This window comes from Tursiops truncatus, chromosome 11, assembly GCF_011762595.2.
Source record: "Tursiops truncatus isolate mTurTru1 chromosome 11, mTurTru1.mat.Y, whole genome shotgun sequence".
Classification (NCBI taxonomy): domain Eukaryota; kingdom Metazoa; phylum Chordata; class Mammalia; order Artiodactyla; family Delphinidae; genus Tursiops; species Tursiops truncatus.
In genome coordinates, this window is record NC_047044.1 from 17875466 (window position 1) to 17899088 (window position 23623).

At 40.5% G+C, this 23623-nt stretch overlaps 2 protein-coding genes across 20 annotated transcripts in view; one reads left to right on the forward strand and one right to left on the reverse strand.

Annotated features, from left to right (window-relative positions):
- The window catches only part of GLT8D2 (glycosyltransferase 8 domain containing 2), a 58177-nt gene extending 44655 nt beyond the window's left edge, over window positions 1-13522 (forward strand). For 8 of the 11 annotated variants that reach the window (XM_073788262.1, XM_073788261.1, XM_073788265.1 and 5 more), the window contains 6 exons: window positions 1933-2050; window positions 3349-3433; window positions 4062-4174; window positions 6440-6606; window positions 9051-9163; window positions 12063-13522. In XM_073788262.1, the coding sequence (XP_073644363.1) occupies window positions 1933-2050; window positions 3349-3433; window positions 4062-4174; window positions 6440-6606; window positions 9051-9163; window positions 12063-12235 (769 nt within the window). In that variant the 3' untranslated portion in view covers window positions 12236-13522. Of the gene's footprint in view, window positions 1-1932; window positions 2051-3348; window positions 3434-4061; window positions 4175-6439; window positions 6607-9050; window positions 9164-10006; window positions 10147-12062 lie in introns of all 11 variants that reach the window. The other 3 variants (XM_073788267.1, XM_073788266.1, XM_073788268.1) reach the window with 3 other exon arrangements.
- TDG (thymine DNA glycosylase) overlaps window positions 1-23623 on the reverse strand; it is a 68323-nt gene that overhangs the window by 36265 nt on the left and 8435 nt on the right. For 3 of the 9 annotated variants that reach the window (XM_073788254.1, XM_073788253.1, XM_073788255.1), the window contains exons 3-10: window positions 21548-21789; window positions 20656-20725; window positions 18696-18831; window positions 18412-18494; window positions 18238-18332; window positions 15907-16078; window positions 15358-15483; window positions 6919-7181 (exon numbers count right to left, since the gene is read on the reverse strand). In XM_073788254.1, the coding sequence (XP_073644355.1) occupies window positions 6973-7181; window positions 15358-15483; window positions 15907-16078; window positions 18238-18332; window positions 18412-18494; window positions 18696-18831; window positions 20656-20725; window positions 21548-21789 (1133 nt within the window). In that variant the 3' untranslated portion in view covers window positions 6919-6972. Of the gene's footprint in view, window positions 1-6918; window positions 7182-7223; window positions 8575-12957; window positions 14930-15357; window positions 15484-15906; window positions 16079-18237; window positions 18333-18411; window positions 18495-18695; window positions 18832-20655; window positions 20726-21547; window positions 21790-23623 lie in introns of those variants that run through there. The other 6 variants (XM_073788258.1, XM_073788257.1, XM_019952465.3 and 3 more) reach the window with 5 other exon arrangements.

The following is a 23623-nucleotide window of genomic DNA, read 5'->3' on the forward strand; positions in this document are numbered from 1 at the left end:
ATTACTATCCAAAATGTATAAAGAATTCTTACCAAAAAAATTCAAAAAGATGAGCATATAGTAGAAAAATGAGCACAGAATACAGACAATTCACAGAAAAAAACACTATAAATGGTCAGCAAACACGAAAAGGCATTCCATGTTACTAATAGGGAAACGCAAATGAAAACAATGGTGTGTCATTGCACTCATCAGGATGGTAAAAACTAAATAGGACAACACCGTCCTTTGCAGGAAAATAGACATGCTTATTCCTTGTTTACACAATGTACACTTCATAAATTGGTAAAGCAATTTTGGGAGGGCAATATGGCAATATCTAATAAAATGGTATATGCATATATAGTTTGACTCACCATTCCACTTCAACAGCTGGGAATCTGTGCTGCGGAAATTCTAGTACATATGACCAAAGTATATGTACAATAATGTTAATTTCGGCATTATGTGAAGTGGTAAAAAAATTGTGAAGTGCTTAAATGTCCGTCAGTGAAAGAATATTTAAATGAACTATGGAATATGATCCAGCTGTTAACAAAGAAAGAAGGCATAGAATATCTCCAAGACATATTACTAAGTGGAAAATACAAGTTGCAGTACACCTCATATAGGATGACCCACTTGATGAATGTCTTAATCTGTTTGAGCTGCTGTAACCGAATGCACAGACTGGATGGCTTGGCTTAAAAACAAGAGAAATTTACTTCTCAGGTTCTGGAGGCTGGGAAGCCCAAGTTCTAGGTGCCAGCAGATTCCATGTCTGGGAAGGGCTCATTTCGTGCTTCACAGCAGACTGTCTTCTCGCTGTGTTCTCACATGGCAGAAGGAGTAAGGGAGTTCACTGGGATGAACGTCTTTTATAAGGGGCACTAGTCCCATTCATGAGGGCTTCATCCTCATGACCTAATCGCCTCCTACAATCCACACCTCCAAATACCATCACACTGGGGATTAGGTTTCAACATACAAATCTGTGGGGGACACAACATTCAATCTATAGCAATGAAATCAAAACGCCCAAACTGTAAATTTGTACATGTACATATATGTATTTCTGTAAAGAAAAAGACCCAGAAAGATCCCCAGCTGTTAACAGCGACTATTTCTAAGGAGGATGGAGGAAGTGGAGAGAGCAGAGATGAAGGGAAGTTCAAGGTATTTCAAGTTCTGTGAGACTGAGAACACATAAGGGGAGAGGGTGGAGAGGAGGAGGAAGAGAAAGTGGGGAGCAAGGACAGAAGACTGTATATGTACAGAGGCAAAGGTAAATTCAAATCATCCTTGGAGTCAAAACAGCAGAGTAAACACGATTCAGTCAAAGCAGCAGGTTCAGAAGGCCAGGCTTCCTTACAGTGCTGTTAACCCATGGCAAAGAGAGCACCATCGGGCTTCCCTGGTGGCACAGTTGTTGAGAGTCCGCCTGCCGATGCAGGGGACGCGGGTTCGTGCCCCGGTCCGGGAAGATCCCACATGCCACAGAACGGCTGGGCCCGTGAGCCATGGCCACTGAGCCTGCGTGTCCAGAGCCTGTGCTGCGCAACGGGAGAGGCCACAACAGTGAGAGGCCCATGTACCGCAAAAAAAAATAAAAATAAAAAGGAGAGCACCGTCAACCACAGATGCTGCTTTATAAGAAAGAAGGAACTTTTTGTTCTAGTTTCCTGTGGAGATTATGTGGATCTGGGGAGATATTTGGTTATTACTATTTTGCTTCATTTCCTTTGCAGAAAGTTATGTGAATGAAAAAAAAAAGATTCAAAGCTAAACCAGATGGGGAAAAAATCAGAAGGATTTATAGACTAGACTTTACTAAGGTTGCACATATTTTATTTTTAACTTTCTATGGAGGCAAGAGATTGAGGCAATAGGCAAATTGAGGAAAGTTTGGAGGTGTGTGCTCGAGGTTCTTTTCTGTTTTTGTCATCCCTTTAGAAAATGGATCGAACATTCTAAACTGAGAGAAATAAACTTTAAAATCGTGGAATTCAACCCTATGGTCCTCAAAGGAAAGATCAGACCAGACTCCGCGAGGCCTGAACTGCTCCAGCCTGTGAGTAGGGATCGCACATGTCGGGGATGGTTCTCGGTGAGACCTTGTTCGGTGTGAACACCAGCCACTGGGATGCCCACAGAATGCTGTAGAAGCCTAACAGTTTTAGGTGTCTACCAAACACTGCTTATTTATAATTCAAAAGCCACCTACTGCAGAAAGGATGTAAGATGGTTTACATAAACCATAATGAAGCTATGAAAGAAGAAACGAAGCGTAAGAAGATGCAGGATGCATTTATGTGTGTAAATATGCCTGTGGGGCAGGGGAGGGCCCGAGTTATGAGGCCTAGAAAAAGTATTCCCAGCTCAGAGACAGTTGTGTGTACCGTGCCGGGACCTTACACTTAGCTCAGAGTATCCCAGTAGCTGAGGAGAAATGGTAGGGAGATGGATTATATACTTCAGAGTATTGACATACTTTCAGGAGACACCAACTTGCTTCCTGGCATTGGGAATCTTAAGGTGTTTTACTGCAAGAGCTCTTACAAAAGGGACCCTCTTCTGCATAAAGAGTGGTGTTTTTGATGGCAGGTGTACAGAAAATGCAGCCACCTTCTACATGTGATTATTATTTAAATCCATCCTTGAAAATTAACTAAATTCGAAGCCCTCTGATGATAAGATCTTTTCCCAATTCCAGATATTTATTATCAAGAGTGCTAGCTGAGTTGGGACTTTGCATTATACAGTATTGTAGCTATTAAAACGTTAAGACCCCCATCCTCAGCCCATGCTTCTCTGGCTTTTTTCTGGTTCAAGGAGCTAAGAGGGTGAACCTGTGTGTGTGATGTGATGACGTGTGAGATGAGCTCCACATGCGCACGCACATGTGTGTGTATGTGTGTGTGCACGTGTGTGTGTGCTCACGCACACGTGTGTACGTATGTGTGCACTGTGTGCGCGCGCACGTAAGTGTGCATGTGTGTTTAAGGCTGCTTTAGTTGACAGTAGTCAAATTACTGAGTGTAGAGGAAAGCAGACAGTTTGTGGCCAGAAAGATTGACAGCCTCTGTGACTCCCGCTGCATCAGTTCACAGAGATGAAAGCGGTGACAATCTCAGCAGTGGGGGGTTTGGATCTAGAAGAACTGCTGACCAGCGCTGGTTTCGGTCCCAGGGCCCAGGTAAACTGGGCATCAGGAAGCTCAGGTGAGACCTCTTTGCAGCCTCTGTTTTATTCTGCTCCAGACCTGGAGCTGAGCAGAGGCCATGGTCAAAGCTGACCCCCCCAGCACACCTATTAGTCACTGGGCCTTCTGTCTTTTCCCCACAATCACTGCTTTTGTTGTTTTAACAGCTGAACTTTGTTCGATTTTATCTCCCTCTGCTTATCCATCAACACGAGAAAGTCATCTATTTGGATGATGATGTAATCGTACAAGGTATGCTCACCGATGCCAAGAACACTGGGAAACAGAGCAGCTGATAAGTAGAATGACCGTCTCTCTTCATTTTTGAAATATCTAGCGGCTCAGTGATTTTGATCGCTTATTAAATTGGGGAGTATAGTGTTGTTAATCAGGGAATACTTTGAAAACGGGTTGATACTTTCTGGGACAATCCAGTTGACTTTCTGAGAGCCACTCTCTGATTGTCAAAGTCTGTAATAAGTAGCTTGTAAAAGTCTGTAATAGGTGGCTTTTCCTTTTTCTGCACGCCTAAAATGTAGGGGGATAAAACCTCACTGATAACATTCTTAGAAGCGAGCTAAGTTTTAGTGTGAAATGTCACCTTCTCTCTCGCGCGCGTGCAAAATAAAACGAGCATTGGTGTGGTACGTACACAGCAACAGAAATAAGGAAATCTGACGAGTGTTGATCTGAGCGTATTATCAAGTGGCTTTTTAAATTGATACGACCTGTTCTTATCAAGACAATCGCCAAGCCACTTGAAACCAAGGATCACATACTTTTCCCCCACAGCAAAATCAGGGATTGTTGAAGCTCGAGGCTCTATCTAGCCCTAGAATGAGTGCTATACTATTGTAACTCGTGGTGTTTGTGAATCCAGGGGACATCCAAGAGCTGTACGACACCACCTTGGCCCTGGGCCACGCGGCAGCTTTCTCAGATGACTGCGATTTGCCCTCCTCCCAGGACATACACAGACTTGTGGGGCTGCAGGTGGGCACATGTCTCGGGAATCCTCCCTTTGCCCCTTCTCCTCCCTGCACTTCAGAACGAGTGTCATCCTCACCTTGGAGAAGACTGGGGGACTGCTGGGAGGCAAACAGCCAGGGACCGGGGCTTCCCATTCACATCCCAGCTCTGCTCCCACCGACTCCGGGGCAAGTTACTCACCCCTGCAAGTCCTGCTTTCCTTACCTGAAACATGGCAACAGTAGCATCTATTTGGTTGTGTTTTTGTGAGTTGTGATGAAATAACATGATGTCAAAGTGTCCAGTAAATGCTCCAGGAACGATGGTTGTTATCTAAGTCACTCGCAACCACATTCTGTGGCAGAGATGGTGTTTTCTGTAAAAGAGACTCACTGAACCTTTGGTTCTGTTTTCAGTTTTGACCATTATTCCCCGCCCCCTCAGTAGAGGAAAATACTGATTTTGTTCCAAGGTAAAGAGCTCCTTACCCTGGTAGAAATGAAGACAGTCGAACCCAGATGTAACACCGAAACCAAAAGAATGGCTTTACAATACAAGATGCTCTTACGAATCGAATGCTGTTCTTCAAAAAAAGTTCCAGGAAATAATTTTACATGTGTGACATTTAAGCTGTGACACACTTTAAGGCCTAGGCCCTGGGGCCAGAACTGCCTGTCAAAATCTTGGCTCCATCACTTAGTAGCTTTGTGACCTTGGGCAAGTTACTTACTCAGTGGTTTTCTCCCTCATTTCTTAAATAGAGGTAATAACAGTATCAATACTTCTCTGGTAGGATTCTTGGGAGAGTTAAATTAGTTAATACATGTAAAGCTATTGTATGCAACTAATGAGGTAATATGCATGAAGTTCTTAGAACAGTGCCTGCACATAGAAGAGTGCTTAAATAGTTCCATTACATCCATGTTGTCTTTGAGCATACCATGAGGTGGGTGAAACAGTGTGTCCTTCCTCATTTTACATTCACTCAAAACTAGCTGTTGAGTGCTTGCTATGTGTCTCACACTGTTTTAGGTGCTGGTAACACAGCAGATAAAACTGAAATTCCGCCTTTGGGTAGCTTACATTCTAGTGGGAAGAGGCGGTCAGCAAGCAAGTAAAATATTGAACAGAGGATTAGGGTGGAGGTGGGGTTGGATTTTAAGTTGGGTGGTCAGGGAAGGCTCCACTGAGATGTTGTCGCTGAGCCTACACCTGAAAGAGCTGAGGCAACTACCTTAATAGATATTTAAGGGAAAAACATTTCAGAAGAGGTAACAGCAAATGCAAAGGTCCTGAGGCAGGGGTGTGTTTGGTGTATTAAAGGAACAAGGAGGTCAGTGTGGCAGAGGGGTCAAGGGGGAGAATCATGGAAGTTGGACAGGTAATGGGGGTGGGGTAGATGGTGGAGGGCATGGCAGGAATTTTAGGGAGTCTGGGTTTTACTCTGAATGAGAGGGGAAGCCACTGGAGGGGCTTTGAGCAGATGAGACAGAGTGGGATTGAAAAGGGTGGAAGCAGGACACAGGTTGGGAGGAGCTGGCAGAAATCCAGTGAGTGGTAATTATGGTTTGGACCAGGAAGGTAGTAGAGACAGTAAGAAGTGCTTGGCTTCTGAGGACTTTCCTGGTGGTCCCGTGGTTAGGACTCCATGCTCTCACTGTTGAGGGCCCAGGTTTGATCCCTTGTCGGGGAACTAAGATCCCACAAACCATGTGGCGCGGTCAAAAAGCAAAAAAGTGGTTGGCTTCTGAATATATTTTGGAAGATGGGACTGACAGGATTTGCTGAGATCTGGATGAAAAGCGAGTGAGGAGTCTAGGATGACCTAATGACCTTAGGTGTCTGTCTAACTGGAAGGATGGAGTGGACACTGAAGTAGGGCAGGTTGTAGGAAAGCAGGTTTGGGATAGGATTGGGGTCAGTTTTGGGGTGTAAGGAGAGCTGCCTTACTAAGCACCCACAAGGACAGATAGAGCTGGCAGATGTAGTAGACCTGGAAATCCAGAGGAGAGGTCCGGGCTGTCTACACGGAGAGATTTAGAGCCATGCGACAAGATGAGGCTGTCTGGGGAGTTGATGCTGCAGAAAGGAGCAGATGCTGGACATGAGACTAGGGGCACTCAGTTTTTAGAGGTTGGGGAAACAAGAGAAAACTGGGAAGGGACTCCAGGAAGTGGCCAGTGACACAGGAGGAAGCCCAGGTGCTGCATGATGGTCTCAAGAAAGTGGTTATTTTCCAGAAGCAAAAGATTCCTTGGTCAAAAGCACACATATCCTCTTCCTTTATAGAACACGTATATGGGCTATCTGGACTACCGGAAGAAGACGATAAAAGACCTTGGCATCAGCCCCAGCACTTGCTCTTTCAATCCTGGTGTGATTGTTGCCAACATGACGGAATGGAAGCACCAGCGTATCACCAAACAATTGGAGAAATGGATGCAAAAAAATGTAGAGTATGTGTGGCCGTCTACCATTTTTTCCATGCTTGGGAGTAAAATTATTCCATTAATTTTCTATGCATAGCTCAGGGGTTAGAAATATTTCAGACATCTGAGGTCAGATTTTCTTACAGAGGCACTGTTGAGAAAAAAGGGAGCAGTGGATGAAAAATCCGTCCTCAAACGATATGTCATAGGAGGTGAGATCCTGTGCAATCCCTTATTATACAAACATTTTCTAATAAATTGTTTAGTAATGTGATTTTTAAATCTTCTCCCAGAATTCTAGTGAACATTTTTGACTGCAAATCATTTATCTTAGTCGAGTTTCTCCTTCTTACATAGATTTATTTTTAAGAATTATTTTATAAAGTCAACTTTTTAAAAAATAACACTTAACACGGGCTTCCCTGGTGGTGCAGTGGTTGAGAGTCCGCCTGCCGATGCAGGGGACACGGGTTCGTGCCCCGGTCCGGGAAGATCCCACATGCCGCGGAGCGGCTGGGCCCGTGGGCCATGGCCGCTGAGCCTGCGCGTCCGGAGCCTGTGCTCCGCAACGGGAGAGGCCACAGCAGTGAGAGGCCCACGTACTGCAAAAAATAAAAATAAAAAAAATCACTTAACAACATTTAATGACATGGCCTTAAAATTTATAATCCATGCATTGACAATTCCAAAAACTAATTTAGAAATTCACAATACCAATTGGAAATTTTAACACACTTCTCTCAGTAAATGATAAAGACTAAAAATTAGAAAGCTTATAGAAGAGTTGAACAAGACAGTTTACAAGCTTCATCTTTATACATATTGATAAGACATTTTAAATATCAAAGAACTCATATAAACTACCTTTTTATTGTAAATTAATTAAATGTAATATCATTAGCAAAAGAAATATGATGGGGAAAACATTATAGGCCATGTTTGAAATTCATAGACAGAAGATAGTATTCCAGAAGAGCAGGTTCAGGAAGATATTTCAACATTTTAAGGAAGGGAGAGAACAGGTATTATACCTATATGGGTTAGGGGGTAAGCCTACAACCAGTCAAAGGCCCTGTGAGTCTGGTTCCTGGAGACATCAGAGCAATGGATCCTTGTACTGATCCCACTGTATTGAGTTTAGGAACATACCTGGACTAAACTCATGTTGGCCTGTAGGGGTTGAGGGAGATGCCTGAATGTACTGTATTGAATTGCTCTCGGTAATAATATATTATATAACAATAAGTTTGATGATCTCAGGCATATATTCCAACTAGCCTATGGTCAGACTTCCTCTGGCCTGTTAAGATTGAGAATGCTGGGTTTCCTGAACAGTGATATTACCCTCATTCACTTAGACGTTATAATCCATAACTGCAGGATCTTAGGGTGTGGAAATTTGCCCTTCCATCTGTCCTGGAAAATGTGCTGTGTATCCTGACATCACTAACTTCCTTAAGGATCCTTTAGAAAAATGAATCTAGCTTGATTTCCTAAAGCAATGTCTGTGTTTGGTCTTTCATCCGTTTAAGCCCCCAATGAAATTTATTAAGTCCTGTTTGTAAAGTCAACTTTTTAAAGATTGAATTTTTTGTATCAACTTTAGAATTTTTTTAAAATCTATTTTTGGCTGCGTTGGGTCTTAGTTGCTGCGCGCGGGCCTTTTCTCTAGTTGTGTTGAGTGGGGGCTGCTCTTCGTTGCGGTGCACGGGCTTCTCATTGCAGTGGCTTTTCTTGTCACGGAGCACGGGCTCTAGGTGCGTGGGCTTCAGTAGTTGTGGCACGTGGGCTCAGTAGTTGTGGCTCGCAGGCTCTAGAGTGCAGGCTGAGTAGTTGTGGCGCACAGGCTTAGTTGCTCCGCGGCACGTGGAATCTTCTGGGAACAGGGCTTGAACCCATGTCCCCTGCATTGGCAGGCGGATTCTTAACCACTGTGCCACCAGGGAAGTCCTAGATCAACTTTAAAATATGCATGATACGTTGACTGACTTAAAGCTAAGAAAAGTAAAGTAAAATAAAGATTGAATTTTTAAATCATTTTTCATCATTGAAGTTTTAAGAGAACATAAAAATAACACAACCACTATTATCATGGCATTGTATATCTTGTCCATCTTTTTTATCTGGATATTTTTAATATTATCATAACCTTGAACTTGTGAGTAAAGTCATTCTAAATAATGTAGGATCAGAATTTGGGATCTTCGAAGTTTGCCATAAAAAGGCCTGAGAAGTAAAATGGCAAAATATTAACACTCTGTGAATCAAGGTAAAGTATATGGGAGTTCATGGTATTCGTCTTACAATTTTGTGTAGGTTTAACAATTTTCAGAATAAAAAGTTGGAGAAAAATGAAAGACCATAGTTATATAGTGAGGGACTGTCTTACACCTTTTAAAATGATTAGATTCTGCTTCATCTGAGTCTGTGGGACTCCAGGACAAATGTTGCTTTTTAATTCTGTTTCTTAGGGAAAATCTCTACAGCAGCTCCCTGGGAGGAGGGGTGGCCACCTCCCCAATGCTGATTGTGTTTCACGGGAAATACTCCACCATCAACCCCCTGTGGCACATAAGGCACCTGGGTAAGTATTTCAGAAGAACACCAATGTGCATTTTATAGACCCAATGAGCACCAAGGCGAGGAGCGTGTGCTATTGCACCAGCTTCCTCAATTCAGATCCTCCAGGTGACCTTGGAGGTACCCTTGGACATGTTACTTAAGCCTTAGATTCTGCAAATGCAGGTGATAAAAATGACCTGAGAGATGTGTTTCTAGGAATTCAGGAAAAGCAATTAGACTCATGCTTAGCATATAGTATGTGCTTGCTAAACATGAACTATTGTTACGATGGAACTTTCACTGTCAGAACTTTTTCACATGCCTTTATTGCCCTCTTGCAGTAGCCCGTAGTGGACAAAACCAAATGAATTACCGTAATAGTTTATGATGAATTTAGATAGCCGGCAATTTCTCTTTTAAAAAGAAGTTGTTTAATGACTGCACTACGTGAGTCCCTCAAGTCTTTTATTCACTCTTCACTACAGGAGTACAGGCTCTGGGGTATGGACTGGAATCCCAACTCTGCTATTTTCTATGACCTTGGGCAAGTTACTCAAGCTCTCTGTGCCATAGTTTCTTCACTTGTGAAAGGAAGCTAATAGAACCTTATGTTTTTACAAGGAACAAATCACCTAATACGTGTAAACTGCTTAGAACAGAGCCTGGCACAGAAGACATTCACATTCATTCAAACATATGGCCACAACCCATTAGCCAAAACCACTGGGCCAGATCTGTTTAGAAATACAGAAAGGTTTTGAATTTTTAAAAGGTAATGTTGTGCACATACTTACATTATGCAGTACCGTGAGAGGGTTATAGATTTTGCTGCCAAAGAAGTTATTAAAAATCTTTTTGTTTCCAGACATTTGGGGATTGATTATTTTAGAACTGGAGACAGTGGATTGTGGACTTATATTTACCAGGTGCCCATACGCTGCCAAGCCCTGGGCTAGGCTCCAGGGATAGACGTGAACATTCCTTCTCTCAGAACGATCCTGCAAGGTGATATGTCCCCTACTCTCCCTTGAAAAAGGAAAGACAGACAAAACTGTGGAAGTTGGGTTACTGTCTCCTCTGAATGATGCTGTGTAGGTTTGTTTCTGCCTCACCAGAATCTCCCGAGTTTTCTGAGCATCCGTATGCATAGAAGGGTGACACGGGGACATTAAGGACACTAATATTCTGTCTGATTCGCTTTATAATAATGTTGGGTTCACTGTTAGGTCAAACATCAACATTTCCATGTGATGAGTGTGTAGAAAATCTCATCAAAGTAGAATATCTATTAAAATGTTGTGTAGGAACAGCTATGCGGAGCTTAGATCGATAGGGTTAGAGCATTTTATGATCTTGGAACAGAGACTCAGAATTACATTTTATGAACCATCTAACTTATTGACAAGTAAGCAGACAAGGAGCAGAATCTTCCCAAGGGAGAGAAGTCATTTTTCCTTGTAGAACAGAGCCTACGTCTCTGCTGAACGTTTTGGAATCAGGGATGGTCTGCAAAGTAAAGCTACACAGAAATCATTTGAAAAATGATTCCGTTTTAGAGTTTGTTGAAAGCAGAAAGCAGTGTAACACGAATGGGTATTAAGTTTGGGTCTAAACAGGTAGGCTTAAGATTTTTAAAATTTATGAAATTTATTTAGCTAAAAGCAAAACTGCAAGCGCCTACAGAGTCCTTCAGTCGTGGGGCTGAGAGACAATGTCCTACTTCCTGGAGACTTCCCACGTGAAGGCTTGGCTCGCCAGATGAGCATTTCCTTGTATAGATTCTTTGGAAGTTGATAATTATTCCAATTATGCTACTATAGCCCAAACACCTAGCTCCTCTTCTGCAACTCCCTGCACAGCCATGTTTATGAATAATGAAAGAAAGGTTTGGAGGGGGGTGTTTCCCTCTTACATCATACGTTAAACGAGAATCATAATGTTCTAGCTATTCATCCTCTCTTGACTCAATGGACTTTCAGTTGTTTTTTTGAAAACACCACATTCTCTTTCCTAGAAAGAAAATGCAACATGATAGGGATATTTAAAAAATTTATGTTCACAAGATCTTAATGTACTTCTGGAAGAGATATTCTAAAAATATGCTGAGCAATAACAGTATCAAGGTAAATGCGTGGTCTCTAAGCGGTTACTCATGAGGAGAGTAATATCCAAACGGCGGCAGCTGCTCGTTAGAAAGCAGGTCTCATTCTCAGCCACATTTTATAGGGTAAACACAAGACTGTTTAAAAGAAAATGCTGCCATATTAAGGACGGAAAATGCAGAGAAACAAGAACTATAAACTCTGGGTAGGAGGGAAATTAATACAAAGTCTTTGGGGGACAATTTGACAATCTCTTATCAAAATTTATAAGGCACAGACCCTTCAATCTAGCAGTTCCATATACAAGGTTTTATCCTACAGATATTAGCTGTACAAGATATGCATAGAAGACTGTTCACTGTAGCATTGTTTATGCTTGTGAAGGGACAGAAACAGCCTAAATGTCCTTAATAAGAAACTCACTCAACAGTCATATATCCATTCTGTGCCGCCATTAAAAATGATTCAGTGAATTCACATGTGCTGCTGTGCAAAGTTTTCCAAGACAGTAATTTTAAAAGGCAGGGTACAAAAAATACACACACACACACACACACACACACACACACACACACACACACACACACACACACACACACACACACACTGGTATACAGGTAGAACATTACTGGAAGAATTTCACGAGAAACTCTTTAACAGTGGTTATTTTGGAAAATTAGGGTAGGTGGTAAATTCTTCATTGCATACCTATTGATGTGTCTGATTTCTTTTTTGTTTTATGATGAACTTGTATTGAATTTTTAATATAAAATTTTAATTTCCTAACAAACCTATTACTTTCCTCTAAACACAATGAAGGCTGGAATCCAGATACCAGATATTCGGAGCATTTTCTGCAGGAAGCAAAACTACTCCACTGGAATGGAAGACATAAACCTTGGGACTTCCCTAGTGTTCACAACGACTTATGGGAGAGCTGGTTTGTTCCTGACCCTGCAGGGATATTTAAACTCCATCATCCCAACAGCTGATATAACACGACATTTTAAATATTTCCTGTATAAATAATGTGGAATTGTCCATTTGTAGCCTACTATACCACCGTTCTTTACGAACAGTACCTTTGATACAAATGATCCACAAAAACAAAAAACCCTACTGTGTACAAATAGTACCTTGAATCATATAGGTATTGATTTACTTCCTTAAGTACAAGCGGCAATTACAGAAGATAATATGAGTGAAACATGCTATTGGGAAGAAATAAACCCAGATAGATTTCAGCAATCAATTTGCTTAACTCTGAATGAAAATTATAGCCACAAATTTAAAACATTTCTAAATATATTTTTCACATGTAGATTTTTTTTTTTTTTAATTTTTCTGAACGTGCAGGCTCAGCGGCCATGGCTCATGGGCCCAGCCGCTCTGTGGCATGTGGGATCTTCCCGGACCGGGGCACGAACCCGTGTCCCCTGCATTGGCAGGTGGACTCTCAACCACTGCGCCACCAGGGAAGCCCTCACATGTAGATATTTTTTAACAGGTTGTCAGTCTTGTCTTGGGTAGAACAATATATTACATTTAAAACATGAAATGTCTAAGAAAAATAAAATATTCATAGATTTTTAATGATTTTAATTATATATTATTCTACATGTTAAATATAGTAGAAGACAAACTGATCTCAGGTTAATGAGGGGAACGAATACCAGTAAGTCTTGCTAAAGAAGACAATGCAACTTAAGGATGATCATCTTCAATATTTTTTATTGTAAAAACCATCATATTTTCAAATGAATTTAAAAACTTTTAAAATATTATTTAATGAAAAAGTCTCATATTGTTGTATATAGGGTATATCAACATTTACTGTTCATCTGTCATATTTAATGAAAAACACCATTATTGTATGCTTGAAAAAAATCTTCAAACCCATTCTCTAGTGCGTGTCCATCATAATTTAAAAGGTATTTTCTCCACTAAAAAAAAAAAATCTATGTAAGGCTGTAATTGTTAAAAACCAAAGCAATACCTAGTTACATGCTTTACAGAGTCCCAGGAAAAAAATAATTAAATTGTTCCTATCCCTGATGCAAGGCACTTCAAAGCACCTGCACAAAACATCCATGTAAACAGCAGTACAGTACGTGATTTAAATAACACGAATGACTTTTACACAGCTTTACCTAGACTAAAGGAAAAATAAAATCCATCATAGCTATAGCTACAAAGGCATGGTAAGATTCACAACAATAATTTGTATCTCTTATTACCAAAAAAAACAGGCCATATAACCTTTTAGAAAAAAAACAAAACCTCATAAATATTTTCATATCAAGAAACAGCATGCTCCCTGGGTAGGTATAAAATCAGAATATTCAGAAGTGATCAGGAGTAAATGCAACTGGCATTTCTGAATACCCAGCTTTGATATCCACCAGGCCCAGTAGTCTGGACTATTTGTAGCACCATGGAAAATGCATTAGAAAATCACAAAGGTACATTACTTCAAAGTAACCTGGCCATGAGGTTCACTTAGTCCACAGTAACAAAGAGCAATGATGAAGAGAGAGAATTTTTTAAAATTACTGGCTTATTCAATTTACCTAGCAAGAAAAATCCTGTATTATTTTAGTACATCTCATGTACATAAAGCACCAGTTTAAATAAGATTATCAAACACCTCCAGCATCTTGTTACTCAGTCTGAAAGTTCATTTCTCATCATTTCCATGTTACATGCTTAAAGCCAAGGAGGATAAAATTTGAATGGTGATAGATACTGAGAGAGAAATTCAGTTCCTTCCCTATCAAATGTATGTCTCTCAAGTAAAACACAGATGAAGTAGCAAATTTAAAAGGTCTTCTGCACTCTCTGGAACTTAACCATCCCAGCAGAATAGTGTCTGCCTACTAGAGGACCAACACATGGGGGTGAGAGGGCCAAAGCCAGGGCTCATGGCCCTGACATGTAAGGCCGGGTTAGCCTTGCTGCTGCAAGGCCATACTCCCCATTTCTACTACCAAGCAACTCTCAGAAATGCTCACCCCTGGTAAAGCAAGGAGGTCTGAGTGTGAATACAGCTCAGGAAGCCCATCAAACACCACTAAAAACTACCAAATGAGACTCCACTGAAGGTTAATCTCACAGATGAAAATCAGCACATTTGCCTCTTTACCAGTGGGAATCTTATCAGCACGCCCTTCTTACGCATGAAAGGGATAACGGTGCGTCTAAGTTTATGCACAGTTAATAATCAAGTGTAAATATGCAGACTCATTTTTAAATTACAGGTTAAAAATGACTCCCAAAAGGAAATCAATTTCTTCATAAATGAAAGATAGTTGATAAAAAGCTGGAATGATGATTAATTCCAATACAAAAACTCATACACAAAAAAACTCTACTTTCTCCTTCCAAAGTACTTAGGTCCGTAAGTAGTTCTACTGTACCATGATTACATCACCAGAGTAAAATATGAATAAAATACTTCAGTTAACAAACCACTTTGAGGTGGTGTCAAGAGGGCCACTTCTTGACAACTGCATTAAAACTGCAGCATTTAAGCAGGGCAGAGAAACACCATTCTTAAGCATGGTTTCCTTCTTCCTGTTCTTGCATCCCACAGTGATTATTAAAGGAAGGAATCTGGTCTGTAAATGACTGGGTCATCCACTGCCCATTTGGAATGTCACTGAAAGTTGATCCTCCACTGTCAGCTGCTGGCAGGAGGGGGGGGAAGGGGGGAAGAATGTTAGTTTACTCTATCTGAAAGCTTTAAATGATCTAATTAGGAGATTTTAACAGTCCAGTGAAGGAGAGCTGTTATTAAAATAGTTAAGCAAGCTTCTTGAATACAATTGTAAATTTCTATTCTATTTTAAGATATGGACTGATAAATCCTCATTTGTTATCCAAGGAGGGAAATGCACTTAGGATGACTTAGAGTCAGTGACTTAAAGAAAATGAGCTGTAAAAGCTTGTGAAGTTAAACACCAAATAACAATCGAATTTTCACTCTAAGTCACTAAATAGATTTTTGTATTTCCGTTCCCATTCTTCAGGAATTTACTCTCTCTAAAAAAACTTCTTTCCCCAATCCTGGCAAAACCAAGTCTTTGAAAGAAACAAACAGATGGAGGGGACATACTCAGCCCATCTGAAGAGAAGCTGCAAGGTTCACTACCGCACGGATTTTCACAATAAGCACCACCGTACGCTGCTTCATAACCCGGATCATACTTTTCTTCCTTCACAGCCATCTTCTTTGCATCCTCTGTGAGAAGGGTAAAAGGGATTTAAAACTGATTTTGTATATAACAATTTTGAAGATAGCTTTATTCAAAAAACATTATCGTGAACAAATCTTTTTCTTGAATGTCACATCTGAGACACAACTTTCGCTTTGAACACTTTGTAAAATAAACCAAATTAACTCATAAAAGCTGTCAAAACCTATTAGATTTAATTTGAGGTGAGCTGCACTGTTTCTTGGCTCCTAGACATCTGCAGGAGCGCCCAGATGAGACAGGAAGTCCTTGGGAAAAGGATTTTAATAGTGACTAACACCTGTTATCAGAGCACTCTGGCTGCTAATGTAATTGTTTTCTTCTCTCCTGCTTAATTTAAAATTCACAGCATACTTTCTATAATGTAGATATACATGAAACGAGCAACAGGAGTGACAGTGGTAACATACCTTGGGCTAGCTGCAGGTCAAATGTATATTGCACCTCTTGGACGTCTGGGTTCCGCTCAATGCCTTTCAACTGATCTCTTAAGTCTTTCAGCTTAATGTAGTAATGAACTTTGTCCTGGGCTCGAGGAAACTGAGCACATCTTGCACTGGACGATGGCATAACATAGCAGAGCTAGAATCATAATATTTTGTAGTTACAGAAATCTTACAATTCTATTGAATCCACTCATCTTGAGATTAGAAAAGCTTTCTTTCGGTTAATAACTTGATACTTATATAAATATATGCAAAATCAATAAAACTAGCTGTGTTTGAGTTCAAATTTGTAATATATACTTAATACAAAGTCAATAAATCAAAAACAATGAGGCTTCCCGCCTCCCCCAGTGTTTGTACAAAATGACATATAAGTATACAATGAAAAGTCTTTCCTCTAAATTCTGTTTCTATCCACCTAGTTCTCTTTTCCAAGGGCAATCAATTGCTAGTTCCAGAGGTTTTCCATGAATATACAATCAAATAAATGTATCTGATATATGTACTCTCCCTCACCCCTTTTAAAAACACACAAATGGTAACATGCTCTATTCCCTATCCTGCACCCTGCTTTTTTTACTCAACAATGTATCTCAGAGATAATTCTGTATCAAATTCAGTATCAGGTATCTATATCAGAGTAAAACAAGCTTCCTTTTTTATAGCTGTGTAGTAGTTTCATAATTTAACCAGAGCCCACCTGTGGGCATTTAGGTTGTTTCCAATCTTTTAATATTATAAGCTGTAGTAAAAAACCTTGTATATATTTAATTTTGAATATGTGTGAGTCTATCTGTTGGATAAATTCCTAGAAGTGGAATGGCTAGGAAGAAAGATACTTGCATTTATCATTTTGGATGATGATGACAAATTGTCCTTCACAGAGCATAAAATATATCAGGATATTTATATCTTACATAAAAGAGTGAGGCTGCTGAATTTTGGACTTTCCAGTTGCAATTTTTTACAATTTTTAAATTGGCCTCTATACCATATATTACAGAAAAAAAACAAACCGTTATTGACTTATTTTTTTTTTGTTTATGCAGCATTTAGAAAATCCTGATTCAGAAAGATATGTAGGTGCAAACGCTACCAGGTTTTGTAACAGCACATTTTCCAAGCTCAAGATAGTCTTCAATTAAAGTGATCCAGAAACTTGAAAAAGTAGATTTTTTCAAAGCTGGATCACTAATATCATCAATAACTCTGAATACTTCATGATAAAGAATAAATTTTATAAGATAAATGCACTCACAGATCATTGTAAGAGCTAAAACTACCTATCTTGATATGATTCAGGTTCACTTGTTATTGCACTACTATGATCACATATCCAAGAGACACACCTGAGCCTCATCTGGCATTTAAGGGACAATAATGCAGTACTTTATAGGAAGTAGTGAACTCATCTGTACAATTTTACCCAAGTAGACAAGGGTAGGCTGCAATTTAAAGAATGACCAGTGCTACAACCTACTTTATCAATCACGTATTTATTAGTTAAAAATAGAAGAAATTTAAAAAGAAGTTAAAATATATATTGGTGGCAGAAACTTTATTCTGAGGTCTCCACAAAAACTTGTCAGCACGTTGGCTTCTCGTCATTTCAAATGCTGTCTATAACACAGAGGTCTGTGCATGTGTATTTTTATTTTAAAAGTTGTAAACAAAACTTAAAACTATATTTAAGAAGCAAACTTTGAATCAAATGCCTGCATAAACTCCACAGAAATTATAGTTTGAAAACCAATGTGTTATCTCATGATGCCTTTATGTATAAAGACAATAGCACCAAATGCCAGTCAGGTTGGCTGGATGCCTGTCTGCAACGGGGCTGTTCTGTTTCTATGGCTCTAACATGAGATTGGGCCAGGATATATAAACGGGGGGTGATTAGCAGTTTCACTAATCGGGATCATGTCTATATTTACATGTTTGTTTCACAACTGAATAAGGGCTAACCCACTTGAATTTGACAAGAATATGCCATTAAATATATTTTGAATGAGCTTGTGAGCCAGCTCCTCTTGATATTTTAGCCCAATAACATAACTAACATAATGTCATAAAGACATTTATCTGACAAATGTTTCTTTTTCGAATAAAACTATAACAGTATCTGAATTAATTTGCAACCATTACTTCAAGTTGATATGTAGATATTATTCCACAAAATACAGTGTTTTTTTTTTCACGGCATAAATTAAAAATGGACAGAACAAATAAAAAGGGGAAACTAGCTAGAGAAGATTCATATTTAGTTGATTTACAAATGTAGTTTTAAGGACTTACCGTTTCTGTGTCTGGTATCTTATGCGGTTGAAGTCCAAATTCTAAGTTCTTAACTTTTACTCCAAAAACTTCCTTACTAAAAATTTCATAAATACCTAAAATGAAATACAAGCATATTTACATTGCCCATAATGTTAGCAAAGAAAAAAGATAAAATTTAAAAGTAAATCTTACATTTTCCATTAAACACTGCTATTCGTGGCTGATATTTCTGTAATTTCTGCACTAGAATACGTCCTCCTTCACGAACTTCTTTACTAAAATCGAATTAAAAAGTAGTCAAAATATAAATATGGCAATATTTATAATACGCTAAATTCAGATAGCTTTCTATAAAAGATCAACTCATATAACTGTTAAGCTCAGCTTCAACTAGATACGTAGGATGCTCCTAGACTACACGAGGCACCCAGCATGATCAGGGTTCCAACCTACAAAACCGAATGTTATGCAATCACCTGGAAAGATCCTTGCTGCCTGGTGTTGTCCTTTCCACCATATTGGTAAATCCAATACCATATTTTCCTGGTAAAGTGTGATCGTCCATGTGATTCAGTTGGACCTCACTCAGCCCTGACATGAACAGACACTTCCCTGTGAAGAAGAGAGTTCAGTTTATTTCTGTAGAAGGTCAAAGGTTTTTCTGCCCCAGGTACTGATGCGGGTCTACTCTTGAAATAAAAAAAAAAAAAAAGATTTTGGATATTTAAAAAATTATAACATAGGTCAAATACCATACCAAGCAATTACTATGGGCTGGGTGCTGTGTTAAGTCCTTCACGTGGATTACCTCATTTACTTGTCGTAACTATGAAATATTACTATTATTTTTCTCCTTTTTACAGGGGGTCAAAGTAAATGCTTGTTGGGTACACAACTAGTCAGTGTAGTAAACTTCGACACTGTTTAGCTTTTAAATGACTGGAAGTACCACCACCTGCCACTGGAAAACCCTAAACAGATAAACATACACCAATGGACTCAGGGCATTTAAACATCTTGACAGTGGAGAAAATGAAAAGTTCAAACTTCTCTAGAAATTTTGTTTTCAAATAATGGAGACAACATGTTATTAGTTCCAAAAATACATTACTATCATTTGTCCTAAAGGTTTTTAATGCTGTTTACTTAATCAGCTAGTGTTTCCTGATTGTCTACTGCACGCCTTGTCTATTAGGCAGTGTTATAATAGATAAGACGATTTATATATAGGACAATACAACAGGAGTTATACTTGGTTTTAAAGCTCACTCTACAAGTATGAGGGTCTTCAATACTAATTTCTGCTAGATACAAAGCATCTGTGGAGAATGTCTCCAATCAGAGTCTCTCTTAACTATTACAGCTTGATTGCCAATGCATTTCATTTCTCCTAGGAAATAAGATGAGCAGAAATCTGGAAAGGTAAGTATTCCGTCTGTACTGGCACAACGATGTACTACTGTTACTATTCTGTAGATAAAAGAATAGTAACAAAAAAGAAAAATCATTTTCAAAAAGTGTTAAAACTCACTGAAAACAACTCAAACAAAAGAGGAAGTACTCCTTTTTCATGCCCCTCCACTCTTTTTTTTTTGCCGTACGCGGGTCTCTCACTGTTGTGGCCTCTCCCGTTGCTTCGGACGCGCAGGCTCAGCGGCCATGGCTCACGGGCCCAGCCGCTCCGCAGCATGTGGGATCTTCCCAGACCGGGGCACGAACCCGTGTCCCGTGCATCGGCAGGCGGACTCTCAACCACTGCGCCACCAGGGAAGCATGCCCCGCCACTCTTATACACCAAAATGTTAACAGCGCCAGATCATTTCAAACCTTTTATTTTTGTGTAAAAACACATAGAAAAGATGTATTATATTTACTCAACCATATAGTTTCTTTTTATAAAACACAATTTGGTTTAAAAAAACAAGACCCAGGGCTTCCCTGGTGGTGCAGTGGTTGAGAGTCTGCCTGCCGATGCAGGGGACACAGGTTCGTGCCCCGGTCTGGGAGGATCCCACATGCCGCGCAGCGGCTGGGCCCGTGAGCCATGGCTGCTGAGCCTGCGCGTCCGGAGCCTGTGCTCCACAACGGGAGAGGCCACAACAGTGAGAGGCCCGTGTACCGCAAAAAAAAAAAACAAAAAAAAAAAAGACCCAAACTGTTAACAAGAATATCTAGTTTAAAAGTAAAATATTAAAAAAGGTAGCCACAGGGACTTCCCTGGTGGTCCAGTGGCTAAGACTCCATGCTCCCAATGCAGGGGGCCTTCCCCTGGTCAGGGAACTAGATCCCACATGCTGCAACTAAGAGTTTGCATGCCACAACGAAGATCCCACATGCGACAACGAAGACCCCGTGTGCTACAACTAAGACCTGATGCAGCCAAATAAATAAATATTTTTAAAAATAAATAAATAAATAAAAAAGGTAACCACTTACAAAAATGGTTTCCAGGTCCAGGGTAATGATGCCCTTTGTAAGCAGCCATTAGTCCTGGGTTTATGCCAATCTACAAAACAAAATGTTTGTACATTTTAGTCTTGAAAAGTAGGCTTAAGTCTTAGGGCTTCCATGGAGGAGGGGTGGATAAAACTGAATTGATTAAAATAAAAATCTAATCCAGCGTCAGAAGCTATTGCTTTATCAAGTACCAACTCTTGACCTGAACAAAGTATTCCATTTTGAGGAAAGAGATTTCCTTTATATTAAAAGTTTTGGTGGTGTTTTAAAAAACCAGTTTGACTCCCTCGTATCCCCAGCAGCCTCACCCCCAACTGGGCTGGAAAGAGAGAGGAGCTGGAGCAATCAATCAACCTGAGCCCAGGTCCAGCCACAAGTCTGCTTCTCAACTCCCAACAAGCAGCTGACCCCACATCATCTACACAGTTGTTTCCATGCTGATGTTGCTTACAGTTACTGACAAAAATCAAAGTCCAAAATCAGTGTTATCGTGTACGGAGGACCCACAGGCGTCATGCAACCTAAGTGAGCACGTGGATTATTTTATGTAATTGCAATCCCTATGCCAAAGGATCCACCTTCATCCTGTCATCACCCCTGCTTCACCAATGAGGAAACTGGGGTTTAGGAAGGTTCAGGCTTGTCCGTGGTCATACCCATGTGGCAGGATGTGAAAGCAAACAGCCCTGCCCCGGAGCCCACCCTCTTAAACTCACCCATATAATACAACCTTAAGAAGGTGACTCCATTTACTACCAAGAGGATCTTAGAAATGGTTCTTTTCAGCAAAATGCTATTTGCAAGGATATGGTTAAGTAAAGTTAATCCACTAATGCTATTTATAAAACCAAAGGAGAACAAATTTCCTTACAATCACAATGTCCAGATTGAAGGTCAAAATGTCCGGTAGAGTCTTCGTCAAAAGTTCAGCTTCTGAAACACCGTTGAACCGGTCTACTTTTCTTTTCACTTTAAATGTGTCTGTAATTTTTTCTTGCTTTTCTTTTGATTTTGTGGACTTGCCAGATTTTTTGGCTTCAGCGGGTTTTTTGGGTTCCACCGGTGTTTTTGGTTCTGTTTTTCTGGGTTTTCTTTTCCTTCCTTTTGGAGTCTCTGAAACACAATGAGTTCCAAGACGTAGATGCAAAGAACCTTAACTTACAAGCTTTAGCAGCTTTCCCAGAAAAGTCACCCCATCAACATCCTTTCTACTTTTCTCTTTTATTTCCCAACATCACTCTCCTCTGCAATGCCTCCGCCTCCCTTCTGGGTCTATGTGGCCTCAATCCCACCCTCCTTCCTCTGCTAGCCGTTCTTGGGATGAAATGTCCTTTATAATCATAGATTGATTTTCCACACACTATTATCAGGCATCTTGGCCTCCCCAGGGATGCGAAGTATCTATGTACCATTTTATAAGAATTCTAAATATAAATACATAAATAGTTAAGTCAACGAATGAAAGAATAAATAGATAGAAAAACAGGGAGGAAGGGAAACATTTTAATTCAGTTTCTCCGTAATTTCCAGCAGAACTCAAATGGCTTGTGGGCTTGTTTTAGGGACTGAGCGTATATCCTGTTCCCCACACAGTCGAAGAGGTGAATTGAGACATGCTGGGGATGGACTCTCTGGGCTGGCAGTACTTGTCAAAAGGGAAGACTAGGGCTCTGATCTCAGGACCTCAAGCAGAGTTTCTCAATCTTGGCCCTACTGACATTTTAGGCTGAATGATTTTGGGCTGTGAGGGCTTGTCCTGTACATTCAAGTATGTGTAACAGCAACTGGGGCCTCTACCCACTAGGTGCCAGTAGCACCCTGCCAGTCATTGCAATCAAAGGTATCTCCAGACAATGGCAGATGTTCCTTGGGGGAAAATTACCTGTGGACAAGCACCAGGGACATAAAATTACCCAAAGGGGGTCTTGATTTTGTCATCCGTAACGCTTTACCGTAGCACTTCATGTCTCGGGCCCCTATCCCATTCCGCTACCATTTGGCGTTTCCTCAACTGAGCCTCCCATCCGTCCTCTCTTCTCCTCACACTGCTTCTGCCACTCCCTATGCCAAGGGGTCCACCTCCATCGGCTGGTGGCTGGAGAAGTCCTAGTGCCCCTGCCCGGAAAGACAGAAGAGTCGAGGGCAGGGTGGATCTCCAACGCAGTGGAGTTAGATGTGCTCCTGCAACCATAAACTGAAACTCTGAGCACATTCCTTACACCGTACTGCTACGCTGAGGAAAATCGTTACCCTCTCCACCATCCACCCCCAAATCTGTTCTCCTCTCTTCTAATTCCCTGTCTTGGTGAACAGTACCTCTTTCTCCCTCACTTCCAGCAAGAAATTCATGAACCACGGCCTCACCTCCAAGTTCTGCCCTGCTCTCTACCATATTATCATATATATTATTATTATTAGATACATAGTATGATATATCTCTATTATAGTCTATCCTCTATGATATTAAAATATCAATCTATTTAAGTCCCCCTCTAATTCCATTCTCTCAACAGCTTCCTATCGCCTTCAGAATAGAACACACATTCTTTAGGTTAAACAAGAAGCCTCGACTGACCCCTAATCCAGCCTCACCTCTCACCATTTCTTTGCTATACTCCAGACTCCAATAACACAGAATCACGGTTTTTCAACTGTGTCATGCTTCTTCATGTCTGTGGTTTGGTGCACACTGCTCCCTTGGCCTGGAATTTTCCCCAACCCATTTGTCATGTGCTTCACGTGCTACTCCCTCACTCTTGAAATTCAGAGCTCTGGGAAGCTGCCTCTGAGCCTCAGTCCAAGTTAGGTGCCAGCCCCGCAGCATCCTGTGCCCCTATGCACCACTTAGTGTACAGAGGAGTTCCATGTTGACTAGATTAGGAGATATTTGAGGGCAGGATCCATGTTCTTTTATTCCCCAAAACCTATCACAGTGCCTGGCACTTAT